Source organism: Zonotrichia leucophrys, chromosome 10 (genome assembly GCF_028769735.1).
Source record: "Zonotrichia leucophrys gambelii isolate GWCS_2022_RI chromosome 10, RI_Zleu_2.0, whole genome shotgun sequence".
NCBI classification, from domain to species: domain Eukaryota; kingdom Metazoa; phylum Chordata; class Aves; order Passeriformes; family Passerellidae; genus Zonotrichia; species Zonotrichia leucophrys.
In genome coordinates, this window is record NC_088180.1 from 10,448,772 (window position 1) to 10,470,799 (window position 22,028).

The 22,028-nt window shown below is 39.5% G+C and overlaps 1 protein-coding gene and 1 long non-coding RNA gene across 4 annotated transcripts; one reads left to right on the forward strand and one right to left on the reverse strand.

The window, feature by feature from the left end:
- Positions 1-126: 126 nt before the first annotated feature.
- On the reverse strand, positions 127-21,343 carry USP8 (ubiquitin specific peptidase 8). Of its 3 annotated transcripts, XM_064722585.1 has the most exons (21): positions 21,216-21,340; positions 18,166-18,267; positions 16,518-16,688; positions 15,714-15,858; positions 15,126-15,211; positions 12,480-12,624; positions 11,798-11,855; positions 10,926-11,070; positions 10,504-10,666; positions 9,226-9,370; positions 8,848-9,041; positions 7,104-7,721; positions 5,794-5,883; positions 5,091-5,171; positions 4,459-4,721; positions 3,648-3,860; positions 2,993-3,203; positions 2,429-2,665; positions 1,779-1,921; positions 1,279-1,411; positions 127-1,065 (listed from the first exon to the last, which is right to left on the reverse strand). In XM_064722585.1, exons 3-21 carry the CDS (start codon positions 16,619-16,621, stop codon positions 880-882), a joined length of 3,360 nt encoding a protein of 1,119 aa, XP_064578655.1. In that variant the 5' UTR covers positions 16,622-16,688; positions 18,166-18,267; positions 21,216-21,340; the 3' UTR covers positions 127-879. The 3 variants fall into 3 exon arrangements, with proteins under 3 accessions (XP_064578655.1, XP_064578654.1, XP_064578656.1); XM_064722584.1 differs by lacking the exon at positions 18,166-18,267 and having other exon boundaries at positions 21,216-21,343; XM_064722586.1 differs by lacking the exons at positions 5,794-5,883; positions 18,166-18,267 and having other exon boundaries at positions 21,216-21,343.
- On the forward strand, positions 8,111-20,851 carry LOC135452480 (uncharacterized). Its single transcript, XR_010441624.1, has 4 exons — positions 8,111-8,312; positions 16,651-16,705; positions 19,521-19,713; positions 20,475-20,851. It is a non-coding gene; the product is annotated as an uncharacterized LOC135452480 (long non-coding RNA).
- Positions 21,344-22,028: the final 685 nt, after the last annotated feature.

The following is a 22,028-nucleotide window of genomic DNA, read 5'->3' on the forward strand; positions in this document are numbered from 1 at the left end:
CAGCTCTATGCAAAACAGTATTTTTATCTGGAGAACCTTTAAACTGTGTGAGTGTGAGTCAGATTGTTATTATGTACAATCTTGATCATTACATAACAGCTGAGAATGAAAAACCAAACCCAAACATACATTTAACAGGATATATTTTTAAATAATTTCTTCATTAAGGTTTTTAATGCATGTGTACATGAAAATTTATATTAAAAAATTAAAAAGGAAAATCTTGTTTAGAATAACTCTGAAGTGCACAAATATTGACAAAAGCTAACAGAAAAAATAATACAGCTCTGCTTTTTTATTAAGTAGTGTTGCAATTACTTAGAGCTGGCAAATAAATGCAATCCTCTGAGTTTTAGAGATTCTCACAAAAAGGACAACATTTTATTATATACATAATTCTGATGTGCAAGTATGCAATCAATATGTACACTTACATTCCTAACTGTTTACATCGTTCTAGAGTATTCACAGTAGAGTCAAGCTTAAGGTTAGAAATGTGAAAAGGCCATTAACAGTGAAAGAAAAAAATAAACCAAGATATGCCTTGGGATTTTAAGACATTTTAAACTACTTGTTAATAGATTTCAGATGACTAAGCTAGAATTTAATTTTGGAGCAGACTAAAAATATAGTTCTTTTTTAAATAAACAGTAATGCAAGTATGCTTGTAAATGGTTCCACAGATGGCAGTATGACCACAAGCATTGCCCATCAGTCTGATTGTGAAGCACTGCCACGGCCCCAGCGAGCCCTGCTGGCAGACACCCTGCTCCTCCCACTCCAGTGACTGTGTCTGCTGCACTTCTGCATATTCGTGTGCATTCCCAGGCCTACTTTGCTCTTGAAGAAAGAAAACCAGTTTCCTTAAGCCACATCCCTTTACGTGGCCATGTCTACTGCTCGCTGTTCATAGGATGTATAAAAGAGAATGTAAGCAGCTGAGGACTTCACCGAGGACGCCGAGATCTCGGACACTTCGTGGTCATCAAACTTAAACCAGCGCTGCTTTGAAGCGTTTTTGCAGTAGGCTGTGTAGTGCCCCCCGTCCAGCCCACCGTAATGATTCTGTGAATGTAAGGCAAGGGTTAGTGGCCTTCAAAGCTGCCATTTCTTCCCTGCTTAGGGAAATCATCTAGAATGTGAAATTTTTACTAAATTGTTCTTTTTCAGAACGCAACTTAATCTGTAACTACAATGCAGCCTGGCTGAATCACAACAGGCCACCCTGAGTCCTGGCATAAAGTGCAGCTGGAGTTTGAAACGTGACTGGTTACTCACCGATACTGAGAACAGATTGTATCTCTTCAAGGAAGTCTTTGGACCAATAACATACTGAGAGAGGTCAAGAGTTTCCAGTGGAAAATCTACTGAAGTTTGAAGCTTTTGTTTCCATCTTCCATCATAGGAAAATCTAGAGAATTAAAAAGCACCATGAAAAGCTACAGGCTGTTCACAAGCTATTCCACTGTATTAAGCATGTTTGTTTTCCCTGTTTTTAACCAGGATGTGATCTCAACTAAAGCCCCCAGTTCTGTTAACATTTGCTCATGTGTCTCTTAGCAAAAATAACAAGAAATCACTTGTGAAAGTGCCTTGGGAGTTACAGCCTTATAAAAGAAGCATCAGATGAAAATCAAATTCTTGCAACATTACAACTGGTAATGTATCTGTGACCTTCTCTAAGGTAAAATGCTCAGCCACTACCATGGAACAATCCAGTTCCATCAAAGCCTGGTCATTTAATCCCCAGTAATATCCACCAATCGCCATTTCCTTACCGTTTCAAGTGCACAAGAAGAACAGGTGGTAATTTCCAAATTTCTATTTTTTTCAAAGAATCCCTTCGAGTTTTGCAATGGCTACAGTAAAATCTATTGTTATCAGTGAGCTTTTCTTCTTTGGAGAACAATCTAAGGCATTCCTAAAAAAAAATACAGAGATTGTGAATGGTAGGTGTTTTTGCAAGTATAACAAAAATGCTTGTTTCCCATTTGGTTGTTAGCCTGCATTGGTTATCTACATCCTACATTTCACTGAGGAAAAGTGACTTAAATCTACGTGTGGAAGCAAGTTTTACTGCAGATATTAATTAGTGTCCTTCAAAATGTACAGACAATATTTTGTTTAAAACCACAGAATACTTACATTGTGACCTACCAAAGCAAGTAATATACATGCTGCTGTTGCAGCTTCAGTATTTCCATCCTGCTTCTAACTTAAAACTTTTAAGGGATGACCTATTTCTTTAAACTTTAGAAGAATTGAAAAAAAACCGCAGATTCGGTTCTGTTCACGTTTCAGGTCAATGCAAATTAAGCAGAATGCTGACCAACCCCTTCAAGCAGAGGGTGAGCAGCAGCAGCATCACAATCAAGTGCCAGCTGGCACTGCAGGAGCAGTTTCTCTGTTTCTCTCCAGTTGCCCTTACCTGCAGAGTGCATTTGCTGGAGGATGCAAGTGGCAATGACAGATACATGAAAGCCTCGAAGGTTCGGGACCTCTTGTGACACGTCAGACACTGCACGGTGGATTTGAACTGCCCTTGGAACAGTGCCACAATGATGGACTCGTTGAGCTGCTTGTGTTTGTGCCAGGCTATTTCTGCTGCACTTGAGTCATCCAGGTGATCGTTATTTTCTTCCTTGTATCTTTTCCTGTTGTCAGCCTGGATAGCAGAAGTTTAAATATGACAGCAATTTATTAATATGTATGTAAGTCAGAAATCTCACACAGGCAAGGATATGATTGATTATTCACAAGAATATTTAAACATGTCAGTGTTGCCATCCAGTTCTTGTCTAGTGAGGCTTCTTCTGTGACTCCCTCCACCACCTTATACCTACTACTTCAGAATTCCTACTTCAATTCTGAATAATCACATTTCTTTCTATACAAGGTTGCAGTACCATAATCTTATGGAATAGGAAAGTATTTTAAAAATTTCTCTTGATCTTCTGACAGATATATAATTTGTTTTAAGTGTATTGCTTACTTTATTTAGGTCCTCATGCAAGCCATCCATTAGAAAGAGAAGCAATTCTTGGGAGTCCTGTTGGCTATATCCTGCAAATTGGTCATTAATTTTCCCAATTGTAATTTTGAAGTCTTTTGGACTGATATATTTATACTGTCCTGCCCATAAAGCTTTCATTATTACACCAAACTCTTCAGCCACTTCACCTTTATGCCCCAGGAAATTTGACCTATAAAATAAGAAACAAAAAAAAATCTGAGCCATTCAAATAACTGGGTTTTAATATGAATGTTTTTAATTCAAAACATGATCCCAATTTTAAAATATTTCTTTAGACTAAGGAAAACTGGCTATTAGACTGAGTTAAATTTTCATCTGTGTCAGCCCTGTAATTTGGTACCATATTCCAGATGGAAGGTACAGTATGTTTTGTGAACTATTTAAATATTCAGTTTGGTTTTAAGATACTCTAGCACACATGTATTTTATGAATGTGGTGACCATAATTTAATTATCACAGTCCAGTAAAACCTATTTAGTGACACACATGAATTTTGAAAATGCCGTCAAGGTACCTAAAGTTACCATTTGCCTCCTACTTAAAAAAATAGCCCCATTAAGTCATCTTATCTTCTTGAATTGGCAAGTATAAAGGCAGGTGAGAGATTGTTACCTGTTAATATCAGCTTGATACAAGTTTCTGTTGAAATACTCAGCCAGGTGAGGAGCATTGCACAGACACTGCAATATGGAATTCATGTAGCAAGTGTTCCCTAGATTACGAAGTCCTGTCAGAGCTGGTCCCGATCCCCCAAACACGGGATTGAGATTGCGAATCTGCGATGCAGAGAGCCTGGAAATTTCTGCTTTAGTGTAACATGCAGGTCTACAAGCAAAAAATTATTTTTTAGGAGTTTCAGACTTGATAAAGTTGTTCACATAAACCAACAGACAGCACACCTCACCCCACCACCCACAGGGACTGGACCATCCTGGCACCAAACACCACCATTTAGGGTACTCAAAACCAGCCAATGCAACAGTGAGAAATCCATATACACTGCCCTATAATGAGGCTGAGTTTTAGGCACCATCAGCTGTGAGATTGATATATTTTCTTCCTTTATTTCTTTAATTCACAGATGAAGAATTAGCTGTTTAATACAGTCTAAAATGTGAAAACTTGCATTTCACAAACTGTCAGAAGACAGACTTTTAGTATGATAACACAAATAACAGAACTTAAAAAGCAACTGTCATCCAATTAATAGACTGTAACCTCTGAAATTCCTGCTAATACATAACTATGATGAGAGAACTGCTCTATACATTGAACTTCTAGCAGTGAAATTTCAGTCTATTACTCATGCATCCTTCAAACCCACTTAGAAAACAGTAAGGAATTTCAGCTGGTTAAACACAAAGAAAGTCCTTTGTGCTGTCATACTGCCTGAGCTGTGATCTAAGTTATCCAGCAAACATACTTATTGTCACGATTGACTGCAGGAGTGACAGGAATTCTTTTCTTGTCTTCCTCCTGGATGGCCTGGGTGATATCTGGGGACGAGTAGGAGCGCTTGAGCTTGGAGTGTTCCCTCTCGCGCTCAGCTGCCACCTTGGCCTTGGCTTTGCGCGTGGGAGGGGTGGATGGAGGAGTGGCTGCAGGAGCCATTTCTGGTGGGTACATCTGAACAGTGTTGGTTGGTGAGTGATAGTAACGATAGGTTCCAGTGATGTCATCCAGGAACTTGGGGGAAAAAAAACAAATAGTTTCAAACTCAAGTGAAAATCCATCATTAACTTACCTATTAACAACAGCACGAGGTTTTCAGACATTGGGATATTAAGTTGTGACTGGCCTCAACATTCAATGGATTAAATTTAGTAGAAGGGGAATTTTCACCAAAATGCCTATTAAACAGCAAAAACCAGGAACAGCAGATGAACTGTCCTAGTTTCATTACAAATAATATTAAAATTCAGAAAGTAAATGTGTGAAAGTTAAAGGGGAGTAAAAAAAAAATGAAACAAGATCTAACTTAGAAGTAAGACACAGCTGAAATACAGGACAAAACGACACAGAACAGTTTAATTTTCATTTCAGAAGAGGAGTTACCTTTACCCAACCTGCAGGCAGCCCTGGGACTATCCTTCCCATTTCCTCACTTCGTGCTCTCATTAATGGCTCCCGCTGGGACTAATAAACAAAGAGAAAAGTAAGGTATGTACAGTTCCCTATGCACAGCAACGAGCTGCCTGTGACTTCTCTATGGAGTTACATGATTCAGTGCAAACAGTACAATAAATCCTTGATTACAGATAGAAATAAAATGTATTGTAATGGTAATTTAGTATTTTCTATTGCTCAATCTAAACAAAAAACACAGGAACCTAAACAAAACATTTTCTGACACATTCCAAAAAAACAAGAAACAAACCAACCATTTAGTCTCATGAAAGTCATAAAACTCAATTTTTTCCCTGAAGAATCAGGAAACAGTAGGAGTATAAGCTTCTGTTAAATTCATAAGGCTGAGCTTTTTTCTCTCTTAAAGCAGCACTTGAAGGTGTGTGCATGAGATGATGAATGCATGGAGAATGTTTGTTAGTGCCACCAGAAACACATCAAGACTTCTAATGGAAGTTTCAAGTATTTTTCATTCACATTTGACAAGTGAAAAAAAGCAAATGAACACTGTGAACATGGCATAGTCTTAAGATGGTGACTTTAAAAACTGAAATGAAATGGAGTTTAACATAATAATCATAAAGCATCTGTGCTTAATTATTTTGACTACATACAATACATTTGTATTTACTTTAAGTCTTTCAGTATCTTGTTCAGAATCCTCTCTAAGGGGTCCTGGCTTTTGAGCTTCACTGTCTGGTTGTCCTTTAACCCCCATTTGCTGCAAAAGATTTTGAAAGAAGGCTTCAATTTTCATCTGGCATGTCAGTAAAGAATGCTGATAAAGCAGAGTTACACTTTCTTTTTCGGTTGTTAAATGCACGTACCACAACAAAGTGGTTAAAGCAGGTGATTTTTGTTCCTTCTGCATACTCTAGACAATTCACTGGAATAGTTTTTGAAACTGAATGTTGTATCACAGTTTGTTCTGTAGTTTCAACAGCTCAGAAATAAAATGCAGATATTCCACCTATGCTACTTTCCACCCTAAAAGTTGTGGGGTTTATAATTTGTTGTTAAACTTCAGGCTTTTTTCCCTTTTGCTCCTCACTTATCAAACCTCTCCATGGAAAAGGCAAACTGTGAAGCCAACAAGAATTTGGTTGATCACAGGCCATCATTTTGGGATTATGTGACGTTTCTCTGTCAGTCAAAAGCTCATGAATGACTGTGCTAAATTTGCACAGGAAGATTTATTTTTGCTTTTTTGTGCATCTGGATTAAACGAACATCAGAATATGATCAAATCACAACTGCAATCACAAAAGCAGAGAAAAATATCCTAATTCAACTTCTTGAGAAGTGGTTGTAAAGACATCAGTTCCATTGTTAACTTGCAAGTGGCTCTAGTTCTATGATCAGTTGATTTGTACATTGAGAAATTTTGCAGTTTTTTTCAAGAATGAGGAAAGAAAGAACTGTGACACTCCTCCCTTCCCCCCAAGGTTTGGTACCGGACTGTTTTCAGCAAAAATCCTAGATGAGGATGTTGCTTTGCTTCCTGTGCCAGGTAACAAAATCCTGTTCTGTCAGTGTTTCTACAGCTGGGGGCACTAAAGGGTTCCTTATGACACCACTGCGTCCTTAACACCACATACAGCACCAAGCTGGCACAAAAGATTAAATACCACCAGGCTTCTATTTTGGAAACAGAGGGTTGCAGTCTATGAACCATCATCCCTTCTAGCTCCACGTGAGTGGGAAGTTTTGTTATCCCTGGGGATTACATGCTGCCCTCCTACAAGAAAGAAACAAGCTTGTCTTGGGGGAAAAAAATCTCTTTGTGTCTTGGTTTTAACTCTCTCCTCTACTTTAAAGTAAAATGTGGTCTAAATACACATCCAATTACATATTTCAAATTGCTAGATTAAACTGGACTATTCAGAATGATTTAAGTGCATAACTACTTCAACATGTGATGATGATTTTCTTTTCACTGACCTTGCCTGGAACAGTCACAAAGGTCTGAGATGCATCACCCAGTGCCCGTTTCTGTGTTTCTGGTGTTCGAGTTCCCTTTTCTCTTTCTTCCATGGATATTTTGTCACTCTCAATCCTTTTTGCACCAATGTTTTCTGGTTCATTTTTATTTTGCTTTTTTGCTTCTACTGCTTCTCTGTGTGCTCTTTCTTGTTCCTTTTCCTCCTGCTCTCTTTTTATTTGTTCATCCCTCTCCTTCTGCTCTCTGTCCTCTTTAGATTGCTGTAGCTTTTCTTTGTGTTCCTTCTCCTTCTGTTCCTCTTTTGCCTTTTGTTCTTGTTCTTTTTCTTTTCGTTCTTGTTCTTCTTTTTCTCTCCTGAGCCTCTCTCTCTGTTCCTGCTGCTGCCTCTCCCGCAGTTCCTTTTCCCGTCTGTTTTTCTCTAACAGAGCAGCAGTTTCTGCATGGACCCGACTTTTTTCTTCTTCTGTCAGAGTGCTCCTCCCATCATGCACAGGCTTTGTGGAGCGGTCTGGAACTATTCTTCCACTCTCACCAGACTGGCTGTCACTGATTGTACTTGCAGGTTTTGCTCTGTTATCACCGAGGATTTTTAGTGAAGGCTTTTTAGAACGATCCACCTGTAACACAGGTGCAGAACACAGAGTGCAGAACAATTCACTACAGCTACTACTACTCTCTTTGCTAAGCTCTTCCTAAGTGAGATTTGTAAGAGAATAAAGATTATATCAAGTTGACTTCAGCCAGAGAGAGAGATCTTTCAATTTCATTACATCTTCTCATTCAAAGTGCTTGTTAGTAAAATTAGGTATTCATTCCAGGTATGAACTAATAAACAAGCCCTGAAGAACCATAAGGACAGCATTATGCACTGATTACCACAGCCCTCTATTTTTGACCTTTCAAAGGTAAACATTTTAGGGCAATCAGGCAGCCTAATTTGGGCTTGGCCCTCTCAATCATGTGACAAAGCACATGTTTAAGGCAGATCTGCTTGATGGGAAGGGGTATTTAAGAATGGCTTATGCTCAACTGTTGCCAGTAGGTTGTTTTTGAGGCTGGAGTGAGTGCTCTGAAGAAATAAAACCTCATCTGGTTCAGGGACAAACAGAAATAAGATCTCTAAATTTTACAGTATAGGGTCTCTTGAATGAGATCTATATTAAAGGCTGCATCTAGAAAATGAAGAGCTTTTAGCCATGTCTACTAAGGTAAGTACTATTTTAGTGTAAGAATTCTACAAAGGTGTTTTTATAAAGTCTTATTCACGTGAAAGGAAGAAACAAATTCCTATACTTTCACTACTGGGCCCAGAGTGACAAAACACCTAAATGTTTTATTATTTGAATGAAGATGCAGTGGCTGGAAATCAGACCTGTGGAACAGCTAAGGTAAACCATGGCTTGTCCTCTCTGTATTTCATCCTATGTTGCTTTAAGTAGAAAGGTTACTTATAAACTTTCTGAATTAGTGATCAATTGCTGACCTTGAGTTTCTCACATGCTCATGTAAAAACATTTATGAAAAGTTCTGCTATTCTGTTGAGTGTATTTAGTTTCATATAATTCTGTAGATCAGTTACCACAACTTTACAGACCACCAAGAGTCTCTGTACCAATATACTCATGTACAAGGCTTAAACAAATGTATTATGTTTACTTGTGGATTTTGAGTTCTGGGTGTGGTGGGTCTCTAACACATTAACCATATACTAACTGAAAAAAAGGAACAGGTCAAAAAGCTTACCTCAGGGATACTTCTTGTAACTGACATGGGATTAACTACAAAGGAACTGTCAGATTTTGGAACAGCAGCATCTTGTATGTTTGGTCTGTTAAGTGATTTTAGTCTCTCTTCCAAATTATCTCCCATTTCTTCATTTTCAGCAACAACAGGTAGCACAGGAGCTGGCTCTTCCAGAGATGGATATGTAAAATCCACTGCAGGAGGGGGGACAGGAGGGAACCATAAGAGAATTCTCAAAACAAAAGCAAAATAAACTCTCCATTCCAATTCAAAATTTAGCTTTTAGCCATAACAAGACTTTGCTAAAAACACCTGAATGAATGAAAGACTCATCCAGTAAGCACAAATGCTTGCTGGAGTGTTATCCTTTGTACTTACAAGAAACAGTCACTGCTTCAGTCCTGCCATGCTGGGGTGGAGTTACTCTAGCATTTGTTGTGTACTGGGGAAAACAAAGGAGCCAGTTTTCATAACCTCCCTCTAGAATTAAAGGTTCATTCTGCAGGATGGTTTTGCTTTCCCACTGCATGGAAAAAAAGTTTAAAGTTAATTGATTTAAAAATAGAAAGTAAGCTTTTACAGCTTAATAGTATTGTTTAAATTCCTGTGCCTAGACATATAGAGATTGTTTTTTGAGATTTTTAAACAAGAATTAATGGTTGCAAAAACAGGGATCCTCTCTGTGTTTGGAGAATGCGCAGCACAGCTGGTTCCTGGCTTTACCTACAACAGGGTGTGAATATTTCCAGTAGAAAAGAACCACTTACTGCTACTTCACATAACAATCTTCCATGCAGAAAAGTATTTTTATTACAGTATTTGCTTCAGTTTCTTATCTGGTATGTTTGCTGAGGGATTAGTGATTTAGAAAGCATAACACTGACTTTCTGAAACCCCTTGAGAGTTCAGGGTTCAGACTGCCCTCCTCCTGCTGTCCTCAGTACTTGTTCAGTACTAGTACAGGAACAAGACAGTCTAGAGAACAGTCTCTAAAGCAATTAAGGAGAATTGCTGAACTATCTCTGAACCCCAGTCCTGAATGTCAAGGTAACAGAAAGATTTGCAGTCTTTCACAAGAGCCACCACTGTACAGAGGAGGGACAACACAGCCACAGAGAATTTGACTTGAATGTTGGGCGTCTGCTCACTGTGGAGTCTATAAGCTTCCTGCACTGATGAAACTCAAATTTAAATTAATGTTTATCTAACAGTTATATCCAGAAATGCAGAAAAGTTAACTGTGCTGAAAATATTTCTGGAGCCTGCTTCATTGCAGCCCCTCCACTGTAGGAAGTACCTGGGCTGATAGGACTGCAGTGTAGGTGGCCAACCAGTTTCCAGGGATAAAGAATTACTGTTGCTAATTTGAGAGAGAAGGTGACTGCTCCTGGGAAACAGGACTAAAAGTATTTTCCCAAAGAACTGTAAGTTCATGAGCTGCTTGTTGAGGAAGTGAGTTGAATCATTCTGCTGTTTACCTGTTTAATAAATTATACTGTCATCTACTAGAGTACAGTATGAAACTTCAAACTACAGTTCTGCTATCAAAACAAGCAAGCTTTGAAAACTCAAGCAAGTGTCATTAAATATAAGTGCTTCAAGGCCTTATTTACTAAGATGAATTAATTAATAAATTAAAAGATGAAATTTGCCAACCTTAAAAAGTGCATCTTTCAGGCTCTGTAGAGTTGTTCCCAGCTTTAAGTCTTCAGCAGAACTAAACCAGTCTAGCAGTATAACATAATGGAACTGTCCTCTCCTCTTCCATGCATCCCTAGACTCCTCTGGGAGTCTAGCTTCAATCAGGTAAGCAGTATCTCTGAAATGTATTAACATGCATTTAAAGATTCATGTACAAGTAACATTCTGTCCAACAATATATAATCTATAGATGTTTATGTGCTTGGATAGAATAAATAAACATTATGTTGAAGTCAGTACATGCAAGAACAGAGCTGTGCAGATACATCTCACCCACTGGTATACAGCAGGGATTCTGACACTAGGTGTACAAGTTTAAAAGCATGTACTTTTTTAGAAAATTAAATATTTCACTCTCATTTAACATCATATCTTACCCAGGATGGATAGCTTCTTCTGGGACACTGATGGATTTTGGAATACAGGATTCCTGATAATCCTTTGATTTTCGAGCATCCATTATAAGCAATTCAATATTTTTGTCTGACATCATTGCAAACAGTCTCTCAGGTGTGACTGCTCCTTGAAAGAGAAAAACAATTACATGTAAGAAGCCACATTATAAATGAAGATAGCTATGAAGGGCTATGGTATCTGACTGGTGCAATCAAGACTGCAAACAGATGAAACAGAACTAAGAAGTCCCACAAAGTCATGGAGGTGAGACATTACAGCATGGGCCTTTTACTCCCACTGCTGTAGTGATCAGCACCTGATCTGTTAGATTAGACAATACTGAATATTTAGTGATAAACAAGTTTAATGTACTGTGGTCTCATTTAAATCAAGCTACATAGGCAAGCATTTGTGAACTATATGCTGCAGATATTCCTCTTAAGAACTCCAGAGAACATTTTCATATACTCATTACAAGAACAAAAAGCAGAAGGTTGTAAGGAGAAAGGCAAGGATGAAATATGACATCTTACTCAGTTAAATACAAAATTTTTCCAATCAGCAGTAGAGCTGTTTTTCTTTCTAACCTGACCAATTCAGGACTAGTTCATCTTCCATTACTGAACAGTTGAAAAACTAACTACAGATCTCTGAGTTTATGAGAAGTAATGAAGGCTTTAATACAAAGTTTAACGAATTACTGATTTGTTATAACTGAAATGCAGGATACTAGAATTTAATCAAAATATTTTAACTGTGAAATAACTCCTGAGAAGGACTGCAGCTGTGAGGTGGTTAGTGCACAGTCATACAGAAATCTTTTTCACATTTGTGCAAGCACTGCATCTCTTACCACTCAGGCTATCAGACTGATCTTTTCTTTCCAGTGAATGCTTTGTCTCACCATTAATCTGTATAAGGGGAAAAAAAAATTAGCATGTAATACTGAGAACTGAGGTGGCCAACAGACAATGACTCTCACAGAGCCTGAAGGAAACTTGTCAGACAGTTAAGCCACAGGAACAAACACAGCACAAAGGAGCTGCATCTGAAGATGTGCTCACAAATGTACTCAAAAGATACTGAGGTTGCTGCCCTGCCTAGACAGAAAACAGTTACAAAGGTAACACAACCTAGGACACCATCATCTAACAGAAGAAATTCTTTAAGTATTTGTTGAGAATTAAGTGTTAATTGTTTCCACACTACTGCTAAAAAGTCAACCTTCCCCTAAAATGGAGACATGTTATCCTTAGTATCAGTTTGTCAACATTACCTTGGATTTCTTGGGCTAATTCTGGCATAAAACAGAATTTGACTTAGTCATGAAGCTCAGTCTATCTTAAACCAGACTTGGAGGCTACAAGGACTTCACATATTCCAAAGAAATGTCAAAGAAGGGTTATGGAGAGTGTACATTACTTCAAAAAACACCACCTTGATTCTGAACTGGAAATAGCTACTAGCAGAGACCAAATTCTACATTGAAACTATACATTCAGATTGAATTAGAGTTTGTAAACATATTCACTTACCCTTTGGCTTTTTCCTTTGGAATCCACAGCACTTTCTGAGGAGTTTTTGGCTGAGCTCTTTCCATCATCTTTTGGTTCTTGCTTTTTCTGCAGCTCTTGTCTGTCCCTCTCTTCAAGTTTTTTCCGAACTTCAGCTTCCTCGTATCTATTGGGGGGAAAAAAGTGCCTTTTTTTCAATGTTGGCTAAACTTGGATTATTAATATCAAAATCACTAAGTCTTCAGTCAAAAACCTTAAAAGAAGGATTTAGAACTTTAAAAAGTTAAAGTACTGCCTGTTTTTGTATTCCAACGAACTCCATACAGCTTCCTAACTATGTGGTCTTATTTCTCCAACTTTTGGGTTGGTTTTCTTATTGCTAAATCTTGGTTTGAGTCCTATTACATAGCCACTGATTGTAAAGCTATTTTTTCTTCAAACCTGGTGTCATGCTTAGCTATGGTGTCTCTGAATGTTTTTCACTTTCCACGGACAACTGTATGTACTGGCAACTTACAGGTAAACTCCAATATATCACAACAGTAATTGCAATATTTTGCAATTGAGACAGTGAAGAGTAATTTAGCTCAGATATCTAAATATGCTTTTTCTGGAAGTTGGATCAGAACTACTTGTACAGTAATCACCTTCAGAATGTAAGCTGACTCCATGATGTGCTCACCGGTGTGCCTGGTGCTTGTTTCAAACACTGGGCCTACAGGGAAGCCCATGCAAGACCTGTGTTCACTCAGGAGTTTTGGGGGATGAGGTCATGCATACAACTGTCCTTTTCATAAAGCCTCAGATTTGAAAATTACCCTCCCAACCTTTCACCACTGGAAGGACAATCATGGTATTGTAAGGCAGTGATCTCCAAACTACAGTTTTCAGATCACCCACTGGAGGTTTGTACAGTGACATCATTGTTCAACAGTATTCACTTATATTTAACATAACTGAGTAGTTTAAGGGTTACTAGTATCATAGAACAAAAAGAGAATGTTTGACCTAACAATTTGGATCTGAAGCAAGAAGTAAAACATGAGCTCAGAACTGTGTTAGTAAGCGCTCATTTTAACCACATGTTGTATAATGAGGGTTAAAATAACAATGACAATACAGCTGTATGTTAATAACCTAGATCATTCAAATTCCACCTCCAAGTCTACTGCACTAATTGTCCACTAAGAGGAAGGAGGCAGCAAGTCTGTAATTTTATTTTTAAACAGGCTTCTTGATTTGGCACAGGCATTATAAGTTAGAACCGAGCATTTTGTTCCCACTTGGAATTAATGACATTAAAGCATATTTCAGATTTTAGTTCAATTTGGTCAGTATGAAATATTTACCCATCAATTTCCTATTTATACCTCTGAAGCACGTAGTAGGTCATTCATGCAAGCATTCCTGCTCCTATACAAGTTTCATCACCTCTACTTTTAGTTAATTGTTAACATTCAAACTATTTGCTGGCCTACTGCCTGGGGAAGAAATTATACAAATAATTTGCTTGAAACTACTTCTGTAGTTACACAGGAGTCATGTTTCATTTCTGTTACCTTTAAATATTTACACATTTTGCCAGAGTAGTTAAAAGTTACTGCATCAACTCCAAAACTCTGCTCCTTTTATAAAAAGACATAAGTTACTTAAACAACAAGTCTCTATGTTTTGGGTTTCTCCGATTCTATCAATGCTTAGAGTGAATTTGTAGCTTTTAAAATGTGTTTTTAATTGTGTTTAATTGTAAGACTCATCTAAACAAAGAAAATCTCAAGATTGTTTCATACACAGTGTCATGAGATCTTTGTGAAGTCAGTCTTCACATACATGTAACTACACTCACAGTTCACCTGAACTAACTTTATAGATTTAGCACTTTGGAAGTATAAAATACACTTTCACAAGAATACTTGGGAGGAGGGGCTGGGACAAGACACTTGTGAAGGGAAATGTGCCCAGCTGCAGAGAGAGAGAGTTAAAAGAGTGAGAATGTTGCTAAGGATGCAAGAAAGAGAGAAGGCTGGAAATAAGAACTACTGTGCTAAATATCACCTAAAGATAGACCCTACCTTACAACTTCTTACTAACACAATTTCATGGCTTATGGCACAAAGATGTAACTTGTCAGCTGATAATCAGGTACCCAAAAGGCCATTAGCATCTGCTCATTTACATACTGGCAGAACTCTGCATTCCACACACACATCTGCAAGTGGCTAAAGAATCAAAACCTGGCATTTCTTAGTGGAAACTACATCCAGACTAGGAGGACTTTTTAGCATATCTGATTATTAGGAATGTTGATTAATGTATTATTTTAAAAGGTTGAGGAAGAAATTGCTCTTGATCATCTCTCCCGTGTATGTACTTCAGACCTTGTGGTTTCTTTTTGTTAGTCAATTAACAAAACCAGGAGACACTGCCAACAAACCAAGGAATTAGCAGACAGTGTACAAAATGGCAAGTTATTGGAGTGTGTGGTAGTGAAAATTATCTCTAGTAAAACACTTCTGGGAATAAATTTAAGCTCTCAAGAGTTTCAGGTACCTATGGTTTACTCAAATGCAATTGCTTACTACTAAATAGCATGAAAATCTGCACTTGGCACAGATACAGGCTCAAGGTAAAAGGAATAATGTCTTAGCCATCAACTATATTACATACCTGAGTTTAAGGCTGTCTGACAGTATTTCAGCTTCATCAAGAGCTTTTTTTAAATTTGTAGGTCCCAGAATTGAATGAAAATAATCCTAAAATGACAAGCATCACATAATATAAATATGCAGTTTAACAATGCTTACTTCTATGCATGTCAAGAGTCACTAATGTATGGAGAGCTGATATTATAATATTAATGCTAAAAAAAGAACTAGTTTGAATCAAAACATTTTCCATTCAAATATGAGTTTGTAAGAAAGACTAAAGTCTAAGACTTACTAAAGTCTTACTTGTCTAGTCTAAAGACTAGACAAGGCAACTTCACCAAAGAAGTCTGACTGATAAAAATTATGGGAATACCTTTCCATGAAAAAATATTCACAGATCTGACAATTTGTATAGTTCATACATAAAAAAGAAAACTGTAAAAAAATTAACACCAGACTTCTCAAAATCAAGAAAGAAAAAAATAGCACCATAAGTGAGACAGTTTACTTAATATCAGTGTGATCCTTTGAATGTGTATTAGTGTAATTCTCTGTACTTCTCATACTTTGACCAATGCAGAAGAGATCAGCCAGAAAGGTTTTGTACCTGCTGCTGCTTAAAATCAGGTCTCTTTCTAATAAGGTTATAAACAGCCACATATTTCATGTATAGGATGTAAGCTTTTTCTTCATCTCCATCCAGTCTGCTTTCCTCTGCTGCCTTGAAAATCTTAAGGGCACTCTGCACATAACTGAAAGCGAAGAAGAGGAGTAAAGCACATAATTGTTGACTTGTCCTCAAACACCTTTTCATTACAAGATGCCATTTTAAGTGTTTACAGACTTCACCAATATATTAAGCATCTGCTTTTACCACCTTAATATAAAGCTTTCATTAAATATGAATTGCAGTCATGTTCCTCCAAATAATGTTTATCTTTGCCAGTTTGTTTACCAGCCTTATTTAAAGTCTTCCATAATTAAATACCATAGTGAGATATGGAAAAAGGTACCCTTCCCTTCTAAGAATAACTTTCTTTCTAGGAAAAATTAAGTTATAGTAAGACAAAATTAAATCACTGATTGTCTAAAAATGCTAGAGGGAGGCAAAGCATTCAGACAATTGCTAAAGGTTTTGTCATTTTTACAGGTTTGCATTTATGTAGCCTTTCCTCCAAGTATGTGGGTTTTCATGGGCATTGTGCTCTGTCCAAGTCATGTTTTGGCAGTATGCCAAGTGACTTCTGAAGGCAGTAAGCACATCCAATGTGACAGTTGAGAGCCATATATAAGACTATGGAAGATTTTGTATCTAGCAGAAATAACGAAGGAAATTTAGATCCACAACAAATTTGTTCTGGAACCACAAATATTTTAAGTATTAATTCAAAATCAATTATAACATATATACCTTTTTGTACTGGTCTTTTCAGGTTTTACTTCTGTCTTCTTGTTGAGATCTTTCAATGAAGTAGAGAGGTAGAGCTCCTTAGGTACAGATGCCACAGCAGGCATGTTAATATTGTTACTTATGTCCCTTCTAGGATGTTACAGCTTCTTAGAAGTCTCTACCAGTATTTTTCTGGAGGAGCAAAAAAGGTAGGAAGAGCCAAATTATATTCCAATTCCTTTTAGTACAGTAGTTATAGTTACCTGTGTAGGTTTATTACCTAATTTATCTCACCTTATGTGAGCTAGCAGAGTGTCTGAACAATTAATAGTATAAATTAATATTTCAAAGTGACAGAATTATTTGAAATCACTTCATGTAATTGATCAAGAATGTTCAGCAATATCCGTGCTAACAGGAAAATTTAAAAAAAAATGCTGACTCATGAATGTTCAAAATCATCATATCCAGCAAATTTATTCCACTGAAATGCCAGCAAGTATACTATCAAAAAATAGCTGACTCCTCTGTACTCTGCAAATACACATTACTCCCCCTGAAAAATGACTTCTAAAGTCTTGCTAAGAGATAAGCTGAGAACAGGGAGGCTGCTACCATTAAAGTCTACTGAAACATCTTGGACATTCTGTAGGTCTTCAACCCCTTGGTGCCATTGACTCTGTGCTTTCATTAGGAAGTGGTTTCCAGGCAGCCATGAAATAGTTAAGCAGAATTTGGTCACAAGGGGCTGTTACATCATGTTATCTGAGACAGGGAAGTCCAGGAAGTCTCCTGCAGTCTAACCAAAACTCTTGGCATCTAGTACACAGTGAGCTATTTTATTGTAGCCTTGGGGGTGGCAGGGGAGGAACTGAGCTCCCTCACAAGGAAGAGGGGAGACATTCAGATGTGAGCAATACTGAAGGAATGAAGGGAGACTCAGTAGAAGACAGACACTCAAATGGTATCAGCAAGGAAGTTATTTCCTAGTAGAGAAAAGCCTTTAGAGGCTTTTGAGAAGATGAAGGCAGAGCATTTCTCTTGCACTCGCAATGCGATCAGCATCAAGTGTGACCAAAAAAACCAGACAGTGACCTCAGAGGGAAGCTTCACCTGACCAAATTGATCATTAGCCACTCAATGAGGTAGTCCCAATTTCCCTCCCTCTTTCTCATGCTGGTCTGGTACTTCTCCAATCTGTTCTTGGGCCAATTCATCCTGCTGAAGAAGCAGAAAGGCGACACAGCTTGTGCAAGGGCAGCAGCTGGCATGTGCAGTCAAGAATGAGAGGCTAAGGTGGGAATGGGATCCTTCCCAAGGCTCAGAGCTGCTGTACTCCCTGAAGTATTGCTGCACAGAGTATTGCCAAGCTGACTCTTGTTGGGCTGGGAACTGGTTATCAGACAAAACACTGAGTTAACACAAGCCTTTGGTCTAAGGTCTGGTATGCCAAGGTCAGACTAAACAACATCCAGCAAAATAACTTACTGCTTCAACACAGATGCTGTACTTGCTATTTTCCTTGATAACTAGGTATCATATTTTTAAAACTGAAAATTTTGTTAAAAATCCTCTCTTAGTAGACTGATTTCCAGATAATTCTATAACGTAAGTACTGAAGTCCTCAAATACTATCTTTAATACATACAATTAAAAACATATCCCATACCTAACTCATCTTAAAACCTTGTCTTTTCTATATGATGATATGATATGATGATGATATGATGATGATTCATCCAATTGTAACTTTCAGGGGGATACTTAGGAGCTGAAAACAAGGCAGATAATTCATTAGAACTGCATGCAGTAGAAACAAAACACAGACATTCCCTGCCCCAAAGACCTTTCCAGTACAAAAGCCTTTTAGCCTAAAAACAAAGACATACTTTTTGCAACCTCATAAAGAGAGGCTCACTCTTATGAAGATTTTAGTACTGCTTCTCTCATTCTACCTTCAGAGCATGTCTTTACCTGGCTTTTTTTTTTTTTCACCATGGAACTGTAAATAGACTTTTCCTTTGAAGCTTTTAAGTCCTTTCCAAATATATCTTCAATGTTTGCTGGGTTATGTAACCAGTATTTTCTTAATCTTAAGTGGCAGCATTTGGTTGTGTTCTGACAGAATATTGTAACTAAATACGCAGTCTGAATAAGATATGCACATAGCATTAGGGTGCTGTGTGCATATGAGCAAAAAAAGCTCAAGATTATGTGGAAGATGAACCATTTAATGATGTCAGTAAATTCTCAAGTGTTGCTGACACACCTTGAAAAGGGCAGATCTTCTGGAACATCATCTATACAAATGCAGAACTAGTAAGTAAAAGCCACCTCTGAGCTTTGGCCTGAAACAAAAATTGTCTTTCCACGTTTTTCTGTGGTCACTAAGTTATAACTGCAGGTCTTTAAACTGCCATGCAAGTTCACTGCTGAACTTTTATTTTCTGATTATAAGAAATTTCGATACCTTTTTTAAAACATGAGCTTCTAACCACAGTAGCTGATGAATGAGGTATTACCCTTTGACCTCCCACAGCATCACAATTCATACAATATGCTGCAGTGAAATGAGAAAGAATGGATAAGGAATAGCATTTTCTAAACTTTTTAAAAAATCAAATTCACAACCACATACTTAATTGAAATACACACAGCATATGTGATAAGTTGATATGAGATTTCAGTTGCAGTTTCTAAAACATTTTTCTATGCAGAATTTTAATTTTGGATCTGTAACTAACATTTTCAGGTTTATGCATCACAAATGCCCCAAGTGGATTTTAGTTACTACAGACTGACCATTGCTGACTGCTCAGTCTTAGCTCCTAAGGACACTTAAAATTTCTTAAGCTTCTAGTAAATTTTAAGATGTGCATTACCTTAATTTTCCTCATACTCAAATGAACATGGTTTATTTCCTTAATTTTTGAGCAAGCTTTGGAAGACTATAATTTCAGAGTCCAAATCAGCTCCTTCACTGATAAATATTGCCATCTGATTTTGAACACAATTTTTTTGCAGATATCAGATTCGTAACTGGCCTAGTCTCAGTGGAGGAATACAGCAAAATCCAGTTGCACAAATGCAGTTTGGAACTAGTCAGCATCAAAGAAAACTGGATCATAAAACCATGAATAAAAGGGACTGAAAAAGTTGTAATAGCTAAATCCACTATTAGTCGACCCTATGAGGAAGAAGCAACAACCTATTTCAGGTTTGTCAATTTTATCTTAAAAATTAAGATCAAACTCAAAACCTGAGATCTTTTCTACCCCCAGCTGAAGTATTATCTCTGGCTCCTTTTTCATGCCTATGAGTGCTGAAAACAAGGCCAATATCCCAAAATATAAGTGAAGTCATGCTTGTATGATTATAGGCATTTGACACACTTAGAATGGATAGTTTTACCCTGACAGAGAAACATACCTGTTGGTAACAGGTTTTTCAACATGTAATTATCATGCCAGTTTTACTAAGGATATGAGTAAGCTTTAAGTGGAATGACTACAGAAAGAACAATGCACTGAAGTAGTTACACTGCAAGCAGTGCACACACTAACACATTGAGAAATAGACACAAGTAAAGTGCATCACCAATTCAGGTATGTAATAAAGTATTATTCACTTATTTTTCTCTCTAGCACTTGAGCAAGTGAGAAATGGATTTCTCATGAGCATTAAGTTGCTAAATCTTCTCAGAATTAAGCTAAACTGTCTGCACTTAGTACACAAGAGTTGGTTTTCTTTAAGATTATCAATTTGAGTGTAGAGACTGAGAATTTTTCAATGACTGAACTACACAATCAAGCACATTGACTTCTGGGAGTCCTCTAGCTCTCTTCCAGATATTGTTAATACTACAGGCCTTGGTCCTGTAACCTAATGTGCATAGGATGATTATAACCATTGGGGCTTCTTATGGCAAGTTCATTATGCTCACAGAGAGTACCCAAACTTTCACTGTTCTGGTTCTAGGGCAGTAACACATCACGGGTCTCTCTGGGCCATGTACCCTGCTGGAACCCGCACCAGCCCGCACTGCCAAGCCTCGCAGGGACTCTGTCCACGCAGTGAGAAAACGCTTTGACAGACAACCATCCCACGCTATAAAGTTTCTTAAATACACTGCATTTTCTGCAGGAAGTTTGAAAGTTATTCTAAGTAAAACCACAAATAGTTCCACTTGTTATTTAGATAAATGAACATTTGCAAGGCGTAGGCAAACAGCAGAGGTGATAAGAAGCCGGGGAGGTGACAGGGAGGCAGAAAACTCCTTCAAGTTTCCGAGCGGGCGGTCAATAGCGCTGCGGCGGCCCGGCCGGGCTGTGGCGATCTCCATGACACCGCAGCTCGCCGGCCGCAGGAGTGCGGCACTCTGGGAAGCGCCGCTTCCCTGCCATCTTCCTCCGGCCGCTCTCGGGCTCGGCGCGGCTCCGCCGGCCCCGCTCGCTCCTCACTCGGCCGGGTAAGGCTGGGAGGCTGCGGGCTGCCCAAGGTCACAGCGCCGGCTCCCCGCCGGGCCAGGCCCGATCCTCCCCGCGAGACCCAGACCGGCTCCCTGCCCTCCGCAGCCCCTCGAGGGCCGCTCCCCCCGCACGGCGGGGCTGGGCCCGGGGCTCCCTCCAAGGGCGCCCGCCCCTCCCGTTACTGCCGGAGTCCCCCTGCCCGCAGGCCTCGCTCCCCGCCGGCCCAGAGCCGCCCCGGCCCCGCACTCACCGCCGCGGGGACTCGCTGCCTCCGCCCGCCGGCCCGGGGCAGGCCCATGTCCGAGCGCGGCTGCCGAGGAGACGCTACGCGGCCATGGCTGCTAGGGCGGAACTCGGCGGCGTCCCTCCCTCCCCGCTTCCCTCCCTCCTGCCGGCCTCCGCTCCCCACGGGGGCGGGGACTGTCACGGCCCTATCCGTGCCGCGGGGCCGGCTCGGGCCGTGCGGGTGCGGGCCGGCCCCGCCGCTGTCCTGCGGGTCCTGCGGGGGCAGCAGCGCCGGGGCGGCCGCGGGACGCAGACCCACACGCCGTGGAGCCGCCTCGGAGCTGGGGTGGCTCCGGGGCGGTGTGAGAGGAAGGAGATGCAGTGACCTCGCCCAGCAGCACGGCCGGCCCTGGAGAGCGTTCCGGGTTACCTGCCGTTACCCGCCGTGCCCCGCCGGCCTCCACGGGCTGCTGCCCGCCGGAGCTCGCTCCTCGTCTCGGGAGCGGGACATTTGTCACTGTGGCCAGGGCACTAAGCGGGCTCTGGGGGCTGTCACAGTGTGTAGGACATGCCAGCGTTTGTATGGGGTGTTAAACTGTCACTGCACTGTGTAATCTGGTGTAGGAATGCGAGACACCTCGCTTTATAAAAATATCCTAGTTTTAGTTTAGAGAAAACTGGGTTGCTAGGGGACACTCCAAGTTTTCTGCTGATGGCAGTGTTTTCTGTGCACCTTGTGTTACTACAAGCATCGTATCTCAGGGATGGCAGGTATGTGTGGACATGCTGCTACAGTCGTGCTGGGAAAAGGGGAGAGGCTGGTCCTGCCGTGGAGATC